Source organism: Phodopus roborovskii, unplaced genomic scaffold (assembly GCF_943737965.1).
Source record: "Phodopus roborovskii unplaced genomic scaffold, PHOROB, whole genome shotgun sequence".
NCBI lineage: Eukaryota > Metazoa > Chordata > Mammalia > Rodentia > Cricetidae > Phodopus > Phodopus roborovskii.
In genome coordinates, this window is record NW_026126416.1 from 26328959 (window position 1) to 26340051 (window position 11093).

The 11093-nt window shown below is 52.9% G+C and overlaps 1 protein-coding gene across 1 annotated transcript; it reads right to left on the reverse strand.

Moving 5' to 3' along the window:
- Window positions 1-2908: 2908 nt before the first annotated feature.
- Window positions 2909-4404, reverse strand: Adra2b (adrenoceptor alpha 2B). Its single transcript, XM_051183448.1, has one exon. The coding sequence runs from the start codon at window positions 4306-4308 to the stop codon at window positions 2941-2943; it is 1368 nt and encodes a 455-aa protein (XP_051039405.1). The 5' UTR covers window positions 4309-4404; the 3' UTR covers window positions 2909-2940.
- Between the last annotated feature and the right edge of the window lie 6689 nt (window positions 4405-11093).

The window sequence follows — 11093 nt, forward strand, 5'->3', positions numbered from 1 at the left end:
GAGTTTTATTTCCCTAGAGATGAGATGGGCAAGAGCCTGTATGAGACCCTGGAGTCTTTAGTGCTGATCTCCCTGCTAGGGGGAGCTGGGAGCAGGGTGGGGTAGCAACAAATCCCATGTCCACTGATGGCCGTGGGCACACCGGTGTTTCTGGTGATGGTCCTGGGCAGACACATGGGCCCAAAGAAAGTAATGAAGATGGTGAAAGTGCCGACTCTGAGGAGGCTCCCTGTACCCCAGAGCGCTGCTCCTCCTCCTATCCTCTCCAATCTGCGGTCTGCTAGGAGCCTTGATCCTGCCTGTGGCCTCCAGCCTCCAGCCTGCTGGCTCTTCCCTTGCTTATGGAACCAGGTCGGCCCAGCTTGGAGCCCCAGAGGCTGTCTCTTCTGCCCTCTCTGAAGCATGAAGCATGGCTAGTTCCTTTTCTCACTCACAGGACAGCTAAAGGCACCTCACCAGGCCTCCCAGCTTGGAGAGATGGCTGAAGCATCACATTCCCATTCCATTCACCAGGCCCTACTCAAACACGGCTGCTGTGTACATAGCATTCCAGGGCGGCTGCCTCCCTCCTGCCTCTGAGCAGCAGCACCTTTGCTGCTCGTGGCCAGGCAGCAGGGGACTGCAAAGCTGTCTCCAGGATGCTATCAACTCTGTATGTGACCTTCCTCTGCCCCAGACACCTTCCTATCTTGCCCTTGGTACATTCCTGCTCCAAGACCCAACCCAGCCCTAATGCCACTCCTTAGGGAAGCCTGTGCTTCTCTCCCTTGCAGGTCACTCAGTCTCAGTGATGACAGCACTGTGAGGACGAAGAAGGCAGGGTGGGGCAAAGAGGAGAGCCAGCCCTAGGAGGAACCTGGGCTCGTCAGGCTGACACTCAAGGAAGGTCAGGGGTTACCTAGCTTCTCCCAGCAGCCCTTAGACACAGGACTCATCTCACTTATTACAAAATAGCCTTTATTGATAAAATAGTTCAGAGTCTTAGAAATACCTGTTTGTCACAACATGGGGCAGGGGACTGGGTCCCACAGAGCATACACAAACAAGATCAGCAGGCAGGTGATTACAAACAGCCCCTCAGCTGTACCCTAAACAATGTCCTGTCCTCAACAACTGCAATCAACCAACCGAGGATCAAGCTCGACAGTCATCCTCTCCAGGTACCCACCATTCTCTGCCTGTGAAAAGTCCCTGAGCACCCTCCAAATTTGGATAAATCCATCCTGGACTAATAAGCCTGTGTAGCTCAAGCCACGCCTCCCTGAGGCTAAGAGTTCTATGGCCCGAAGATGAAATCAGGCTGCATCCCTTACAGATGCCCAGTCACTCTGGGAAACAATTCCTAAGGTAGAGGACCCCAGTGCGTATCCATTTCAACTGCGAGGGTTCTTAACAGACAGCAAGGCATCTTTATGGGCTGGGGTAGAATTAGTTCTGCCTCAAAAGGCTCCATAGGGTGGGGATAGAGCTGTCTGGGCCCTGGAGCGGGTGGCTCTCCCCCAGTCCACAGGGCCCAGGCTGCCTGTTCTGGCCCCAGCATCCCACCTAAGGCTCTCAGCTCAGACTGCTTCCTTGATGTGGGTATTTTTAGCTTAGGGAAACAATTTGCCTGCTCGATGACAAAGGACTTATCCCCAAATGGGGTTGGGGCCAAGCCACTGAAAACTCTGTTGGTATTACAGGTAACAGATGGAGAAGCTGTCACTGACATAATAACCAAAACCTTTTTAGGTTCAAGAATGCATTCTCAAAGGACCTCTGGGATTTGAAAGAGTGACTCGGTGCACCTCAACCCACTTCCAGTTTGGGGTAGGAATCCACACACCCCAAGCGCAGAACAAAGGTCTACAGGAAGGCTCGTGGTGGTAAACACATAGGAAGGGGATTTTTATATCACCAGATAATCACATTTGCTGGCTCTTAGCTCTTTCCCCCATGGAGCTCAAAGCTCTGTGCAGAGCCTTTCATCTTTCTTCTGCAAGTAGGCGGCAGGCAATTGTCGCCCTGCTCCTCGCAAGGGTGAATGCCAGTGATCAGGAGCTCCTATTGAGTGAGGCCAGGCCAGACCTCCTCACTGAGACATCCACGTGTGCCCACTTGCCTCCCAGAGGGATGCTGAGGGAGAAAACCAATCTAGCCTTAAAGGAGCCACAAATTCAAAAACAAAAACAAAACAATACTAGCCTATAACCTTCATCCCCCCCCCATCCCAGTAGCCAATGGGAAGACAGGTGTCAATGTGCCCTCTTCCTCAGCAGCAGGTCCTCCTGGAAAATACAGAAGACTGACTTCCTGCTCTTGGAGAGGCATGGGGTATAATCAAGGCTGGGGATGTAACTCAGTTGGTTGAATGCTTGCCTAGCATGCCCAAAGCCCTGAATTCACTCCCTAGCATCTCAGAAGCCAGACATGGTGGTGAACACCTGTAATCCTAGCACTGGGTAGGGGGGGGGGAGCAGGAAGATCAGAATTTCCAGATCATCCTGAGGCTGACCTGGGCTACACAAGATTCTGTTTCAAAAAACAAAACAAAACAAACAAACAAACAAAAAAAAACAAAACCCAAGAAAAATAAACCACCACCACAAGTGAGTGGCCTGCCAAGGCACAGGGGTCTCCAGGAAAGGGAATCCTGACCTGTCAGCTTACAGGTGGCTAGGAGGGAGGTACTTCAATCCAGTCTGGCCTTGGCTACATTCTGGAAGATCCAAACTACCCTTGCTCAGGAAAGTGGAGAAGAGCTACCCCACAGTGCAGTCAGCAAGGGAAGGTTTCAGCTGGGCCCCTGGGAACACCACTTTTGTCCTTTCCCCTTTAGGAGAGTCTGAGAATGAGGTCTGCAAGTGGACCCCAGGGAAATGGTCTTATAGACTGTGGGGATGGGGACAATCATCAGGTGGTCCTGGCACCAACCCGGGCACAAGCAGCGAGCAGGCAGGCTCACCAGGCAGTCTGGGTCCACTGCCGGCAAAGGATCCTTCGAAAGGCACGTCGGAAGTCCTGGTTGAAGATGGTATAGATAACAGGATTCAGAGAGCTGTTGCAGTAGCCAATCCAGAAGAAGAACTGGAAAAGGCCATGTGGTACCTTGCAATGCTGTGGGCAGATGGCCCCCAGGCTATAGCTAAAGAAGAAAGGAAACCAGCAGACCACAAAAACGCCAATGACCACTGCCAGCACAAAGGTGAACCTCTTCTCCCGGCTCAGCTGTGCCCGTCGTCGCCACCACTGCCCACTGGCTGCACCCACAGTCCTGCCCAGAAGCACCTGGCCACGAAGAGTGGCCAACACCCGGGAAGCCTGCGGCTGCTGCAAAGGTGGGCTGCATACCGAGGCAGGAGATGCTGGCAGTGTTTGGGGTTCACGTTCTTCCACCTCCTCTTCATCCTCCTCTTCAGCTCCCTCCTCTGCAGTTGCCCGACCAATGCCCTTCTTCTGGCCCTGGTCTGATCTTGGAAGGGCAGACCAGTTGGGTGGCAGATCCCCGGACTCAGGATCTTCAGGGGTCTCCCCCTCCTCCTCCCTTGGAGACTTGGGGTGTCCATTGGCCTCTCCCATAGAAGACAGAGGAGAGGCCAGGGTTGGCACCTTAGCTGAGGTTGGAGCTCCCCCAGCGACAGGACGGGGCTGCTTGGACTCACCCTCCCCAGAGCCCCTTTTGGCCCTGGCACCTCGGCAGTGGCTGCGTTTGGCAATTACATAGATTCGCAGGTAGACGAGAATCATGATGAGGCAGGGAGCAAAGAAAGATCCGATGCTGGAAGCCAAGATGTACCAGGCCTCTTGGTTGAGCTCACACTGGGGGAGCCCGTGGGGCTCCGGGCGCTGATCTTCCTTGTAGATAAGGGGCGGCAGAGAAATGACGGCTGCAATGAGCCACACAGTGAGGATGATGCATTTGATGCGGCGCGGGGTGCGCTTGGAGTTGTACTCCAATGCTCGGCTCACTGCCCAGTATCGGTCCAGGCTGATAGCACACAGGTGCACGATGGAGGAGGTACAGAAGAGCACATCTAGCGCCAGGTAGACCTCGCACCATGTGCGCCAGAAGTACCAGTAACCCAGTAGCTCGTTGGCCAGAGAGAAGGGGATGATAAGGGTGGCCACTAGGATGTCCGCGGCTGCCAGCGACACCAAAAACAGGTTTTGTGGTGCACGGAGTGAGCGGCTGGTCAACACAGCCAGAATAACCAGTGCGTTGCCGAAAATGGTGAAAAGGATGAGGAAGGTGATGGCCGACGCGATGGCGGCGGTGGCTTGCACCGAGTAGGGCTCTTGGTAGTCCATGGCGGGGCCGGACACGTCCATAGGGATCGCTGCTGGCCAAACCCACGGTCCGCAGGAGATAACGCCACTCTGGCTCCGCTACAGGAGGGGGTTGTTCCCCCGGCCGTGAGGATGGCTCTGGAGCCCCTTAGCCTGACCGAAAGCAGCCTAGGAGGTCCGGGGACACTCGGGACCAGCCATGGATCTCCTACATCCTTTTCCACAGGTGCCCAGCGTCCCTGCAGTCCGTCCCAAAGAAGTTTTCCAAGTTGTCCCACTGCCGTCCCGGACCGGAGGAAAGTCGCGCCTTTGCGCTGCACAAGTGCAGGACGCACAGAACCGACTAGGGAAGCGCAGCCGGTGCTTGGAAAAGGCGCTCTCTCTCTCTTGCGCCTCGCCTGCAGTCAGCCCGCCGCACAGGGGCGTGGGGAGAAGAGCACCGCGGGGAGGAGGGAGGAGACTGGGGGCGGGAACTGGAGGAGGGAAGGAGGCGGGGCTGGAGGTCCGACCGAAGGTGGGTGGAAGGTGTGCTTTGGGGGAAACTGGACCTGCGACACTCACCCTCACTCACCGGTCCCCGCCGCCTTTCTCCTTCCTCCCCGTCGCTGCGCGGACCAAGTCCAGGAAGCCAGGTTTCTGGGGTCTTCGACGTTTTTGGAAGGGTTCTAACAGAAGAGGATCAGGCCGGGAGCTGAGACTTTGGTCTGTCCTAAGGGTCCTTTTGCCTTCTGTCTGCGAGTCTGGTACAGAGCACCCAGATCGGTGGTGGTAGGAGAGAGCTGTGTCGCCTGCAGCAGCCCAACAGCTCTGAGAAACGTGTAGGGGAATGTTGGGTTACAGTAAGCCACATCTCCATCTAGCAACTGAGCCACACTCCAGCGACTGAGAACCTTAGGGGCTGGACCAGAGTGGAGAGTTCCGAACCTCTTTTCCTAAAGCTTCCCCACCCAAGCTCCACTCTGTCAGACTTGAAAGACGCAAGGAGTGCGTCGTGCATCTCTGTGTTGCGGGCGCCCTCTGCTGACCGCAGAGACTGGATACGGGAGTCCTCGCAGGTCACAGAGGCACCAAAAGAGCTGATTAACTCCTGGAGGGAAGCAACTGGTTGCTGGCTCAGTTTCCACCTACTAAAGACAAAGGAGCTAAAGGGGAGAGGGGCAACTGTAGAGACGGCTCAGCGGTTAAGACCGGCTCTTGTAGAGGACCTGAGTTCGGTTCCAGCAACCATAGCAGGAGACTCAAAACTAACTCCAGTTCCAGGGAATGACATGCCTCTCTGTTCTCCATCAGTACCTACACTCACATGCACATACCCAAACAGAGACCACACTTTAAAACCAGTCTTAAAGAAGGAAAATGGTAGAGCCAGGCGGTGGTGGTGCAGGCCTTTAATCTGAGCACTCGGGAGGCAGAGGCAGGAGGGGTCTCTGTGAGTTTCAGGACAGCTAGAGCAAAGGTACAGAGTTTGGAGAGGAGTCTCTTGGTCAATGGAACATGAGAATCAAGAGACCTGGGTCAGGGTTGAGACTTTCCTGAGACTTTCCTCTCCGTAGCTCAGACAAAGCAGATGTTGGTGGCTATGGTGTAGGAAGGAGCTGGCCTTGACTGCTCCAGACATTCATGCAGCCTCTCTGGGTGTCAGTGGGGAGAGAGCTAGGTAAGAAGAAATGAGGGCTGGAGAGTTGGCTCAGCAGTTAAGAGCACTTGTTGCTCTTGCAGAGGACAGATTTCAGTTCCAAGCACCAATATATCGGCTCATAACTGTCTGTAATTCTACATCCAGGGCATTGAACAACCTCACCTGCACAGGCACCTGGCACACACATGATGCATATAAATACATGCAGGCAAAACACTCAAACACATAAAAATTTTTTTAAAAAGACCAACTTTGAACCAGGCCCTCCCCTAACCCCTAGCCTCAAGGAAGTTTTTCCACAGCCTTGTAGTTCCCTTGTGTGTAAAGAGCCAGGCTCCCAGTTCTGAAGGGCACTGTAGAAATGTACATAAATCAATCCCTGAAAATGGAGTCTGTTGTAGAATATTAGTTAAAGATGTGTCACATTTGTTTATGCTGTGGGATATTTGTTCAATGATGCCAAGGTGAGTTGCATTATTTTATGTTGCATTTGTTTAACTCTGTGAAGCTGTTACTTTGCCTGCCTAAAACACCTGATTGATCCAATAAAGAGCAGGATGGCCACTAGCAAGGCAGGAGAAAGGATAGGCAGGGCTGGCAGGGCAGAGAGAATAAATAGGAGGAGAAATCGGGGGAGAAAAGAGTGAGTGAAAAAGGAGAAGGAAGAAAGACTCCAGGGGCAGCCACCCAGCTGCACAGCCAGCCACAGAGTAAGAAGTAAAGAAAGGTATATAGAATAGAGAAAGATAAAAGCCCAGAGGCAAAAGATAGATGGGATAATTAAAAAAAAAAAAAAAGCTGGCTAGTAACAAGCTAAGCTAAGGTCAGGCATTCATAAGTAAGGATAAGTCTCCATGTGATTTATTTGGAAGCTGGGTGGCCGGGCCCCCAAAGAGCAAAGAGTAAAAACAACAACCAACTACAGGGGTCCACTCTCAATCCCCACCTCAGGTGAGTCTACTGGACCTACACTCCTCATGACCACCACTGTGAGAGCTGGCATGTGACCTCTGTGACCCCACAGACCAGGCTTTCACCAGTTCAGACTCAGACCACCACACCCAGCCATTTGAGGCACTTAGAGCAATGCCTCCTCATCTCAGGCTGCCCTAACACCCAGCCCTCCAGTTAGGTGGGACTACCACAACCAGAGAGGGTGGTGACATGTAGGCCAGGTTAAAAAGGAGATCCAGCTTCACCTGTCCCTTTGAGACAGCAATCTTGAGGCAGGTCTTACTGATACACACTTCCCATATGTTGGGTTGGGCTTGGGCCCACAACCACAGGGGATGAAGAGGTCCTAGTAGCCCCTTCGCTGAGAAAGGGCTGAGGGTAGCCATGGGAGCTTGGGAAATAGCTACTGAGACAAATTCCTGCTAGTCCCAAGGAGACATGGATGACCTGCCTTTCCATGTTCTCCAGCCACACTCAAACCAAGAGACTTCCCAGACAGCTATGGGCATCCGATGGGATGTTTTATGGCCCATTATTTTTAAAGGGCCAGGTCTTTAGGATGCTGCAGGAACAGTAACCATGGTTACCCTTAACCCCACTTTACCTCATTTCCACTGAGAAACATTCATCTGGTTCTCCCCTGAAGGGCAAATCTAAGTCTACCAAGTGTCAGGCCATGCCGGGCACTTATTGACCAGTCAGGCATCAGCCCAAGATGGCCACAACCGGGGAAAGATGTCCTTCCACCCTACAGCTAGGAGGGCAGTAACTTGTCTCAGCACCAGGGAATTCCCCAGGATGCATATGCAACCAGCCCTTTCCTGGGCTTTGTTCAGCCAGAGACCCACCATTCCTCAGTAGGCCCAGCTCACCCTTCAAGCTCTGTGCACAGGTTCACACTTGGCTGTGGTCTAGGGATTTGCTGCCTCACCCCCACCCCTTGTTGTTGGTGAGGAATGGGGGAAGCCTGTCAGTGCATGGCAGACACACAAATATGCTCAGACCCAGTGTGCCTATGGTGCCCCAGAGTGACATTCTTGGAAAAACAGATTACAGGGACATATAGGTGACATTTTTTTTGAGAAGGGCAAGATGATTGTACCCAACTGGCCATGAGAACCTAGGGAGATGTGTGACATCTCAGAGCTGAGATGGTGGCCCTGAATCTCCTGGGTGGGGCCTAGCAGCTTCTAGCACTGCCCTCCCTGACCTAAAGATCCCTGGGGGACTGATCAGACCCCCTTGTTGAGCTACACACTCTCCCTTCCAAGAGACCTTATTTCCAGAACACTCTATGTGGTGACCCTCCCTCCAGACTCCATTCCTCCAGCCACTTCCTCACACTGCTCACACAGCCTTTGCTCCCACTTGGACAGCCTTCCTGCCACCCCACCATACCCTCCGGCTGCTCCCAGCTCCTGGTCCCACACACATACTCTTGTTGATGCATCTGCAGCCTGACCTGCAGAGCCCACTCCTGTGACTGACCAGGTGCCAGGCCCCTTTCTGTGTCCTCTTAGGCGAGGAGCATGAACCACACGGTGAATGTGATCCTGCTCACCCCACGTGGACTATGTGGCAATGCCACTGACAGTCACAGCACAGCGAGATTGCTGTGGATGTCTAGCATATACTGCTCAGCCACCACAGCCAAAGGCCAGCAGGTGAAGGGCTGATGGTGCTGAGCTCTAGAACCATAGTTTTAACATACAACACTGTCCAGTCCTGTCTCCCTCCTTTCCTGCATCTAAGTTCTGCATGAGTTCCACCAAATAATGGCACCCCCCAGATGCTATGGCACATCTATCCTGCTATCCCCCTGAGCCCCAGGACCTTTGCGCTTACCCCTTCATTGGCCCACCCATGTGATATAGTTGACTCGGACCTAACACATCCATTTCCCCCAGCCCTACCTCTCCCTAGGTTCAACTTTCAGGGTTGCTGATCACCTGGCTTCCCTCCTCATTCCTGCTGCCTCAAACCCAAAAATATGCCCAAGGTACCCACCTTTGTCCAATCCCATAGCCCCCTTCACTCTCTTTCATGACTACCATGGCCAAGTCTCTTTGCTTCCAATCTATGTCCCATGGAACATCTAGAATGCTTTCTTAAGCCTTAAGTTACATTTTGTTACTCCTTAAGTTACATTTTGTTGCTCCAGGCTGTTCTTAGGAGAAAAACCTGCCTCGTCACTCCCTGGTGTGTCCTTGCCTGCCTCACTCTACTTAATATGCTGGTGGCCAGAAACCCCTTGCTTCTTCCTGCCCCAGGACCTTTGCACTGGTGGCCCTACCCTAGCATTTTCACAGGTAATCCCTAGGCCTGTGCACACATTCTTACAGGGGCTCTTCCTAACCAACAGCCTCTAAGTGTTCCCCAGTCCCTGCCATTTATCAATTCAAGATGGCTACCTATTGGCAAGTTATTTTCTATCCCTCTCCCTACCTTGTTCATGGTATCCCTGGTGCCTAATGGACATTCTAAGTACCTGTTGAATAGGTGAATCCAGTAATGAGCAACACCACATAGCTATGTTAGGGAGGTGGCTAAGCCACTCTGATTAGCCTCCAGGCTAATGAGCTTCAAGGCCTGGACCACTGTGCACGCTGCAGAATGGATCTTGTGGAACATGCCATTACTCAGAGCTGGCATGAAGACCAGGCTCTCATGGACATGTGGCTTCCTGTGGTGAGGAAGCAAAGGACAACTTTGTCCCTGATCCCCCCCCCCAGAGAGATTCTGAAAACTGGATTTGGAGATCAAGAGCTACAACTTAGAGAGGCTCATGACAGCCTTGTGTTGGGAATCTTAGAGTAGATCCCCTCCTCTGCCAGTGGGGTCCTTGGGAACCCTAGTCCAGTGCCATATGCCTGGTTTGGACACTGGGTGTCTCAAGGCAGCTGTATTTTTGATGCTGTCTGATCTCCTACTGGGGCTATTGCCCTTCTGAGAAACTCTCCCAAGGCCCCAATTTCCTATCACAGCCAGACCTCACCACCTCCTATAACCAAGGCCAATAAAATGACAGCATGATCCTTTCACAAGATTGATAGATGCCCAGCACTGGTCCTCAGATTCAGGAACCAGACTCAGTTCTGAAGCCTCAGCTAGACTGGGCACACAGCAGCAGAGTCCTCATGGCCCCTGAGGCAATCTCAGCATGTGACTTCTCCAGGAAGATGGCAAAGGCCAACCTTCAGGATGCTAAACTGCTGTCTCTGCTGCCTGCTCTCATCTTGAGCCAGTCTACATGCCTCTGAAGGCTGGCTGGTTCTCGAGAGTGGAGTGTGACCTTCCTGTGACTCCATATAGGCACTTGGGGTAAAAAGACCCTTAGTTGTTTTTGTTTTGTGTGGGCAGTTCCAGACAGGGTTTCTCTGTGTAGCCCTGGCTGTCCTGGAACTCACTATATAGACCAGGTTGGTCTCAAACTCAAGAGATCTGCCCGCCTTCTGCCTCCAGAATGCTAGGATTAAAGGTGTGAACCACCACCCAGCTAAAGGCCCTTGTACACAATCAGCAGAACACATTGCATGAATCAAACACCCAACTTTATTTCTGCCTTCTGCCATATGAATGAGGCTTGCTTCCCCACTAGTTCAGAGTTTTAGTTCCCCTCTCATCCCAAGCAGGGCTTCCCTGAACTCCCAACAGTCTCCTGGAGAATGGGGGGCTCCTGGCCCACACCCTAGTATCTACACACTTTCCTTGGTCCTAGAAACCTCATGGAAGACCGAGGAGTGAGGCATGGCTGAAGGACAAGTGGTGTGACACACCCCCCTCCTCAACCCAGTGTCTTCTACGCAGCACCTTGTGGGCAAAGCAGCAGAAATGGTGATCTGATGTGGGACTGAGGTTCCAGTCTGCTGTGCAGGGACTGGTGGCCTTGCCAAGGCCCCCATCATGAAGACCTAAGGAGCCACCTCTGCTAGTCCAGTTTAGCAGGAAAACAACTTGGCTCTTTGCCTCCTGGATACCAGGGATGAATCCCAGATCTTCAGGACATCCTTAAAAGCCAAGGCTTAGTGGACAGGAGGGTATTCATAGACCCAGTCACAGGGCCTTGCACTGAGACCATGCCCAAGGCAACACTGGAGCCCATGATGGGAACTAGTCCTCAGCTGTAGAATTCCCAGAGGCCCTTCAGAACTGGAACCTTGCTCTTCCCCACCACTCCCAGGATCCTGCCTCCATCCCCAGCTTCTTCCAGGGTTAAGGACAGACCTTGGGGGCC

Coding starts and splice junctions, on each gene's coding strand:
- Adra2b (XM_051183448.1), bottom strand. CDS start 4,308: ATGGACGTGTCCGGCCCCGCCATGGACTACCAAGAGCCCTACTCGGTG.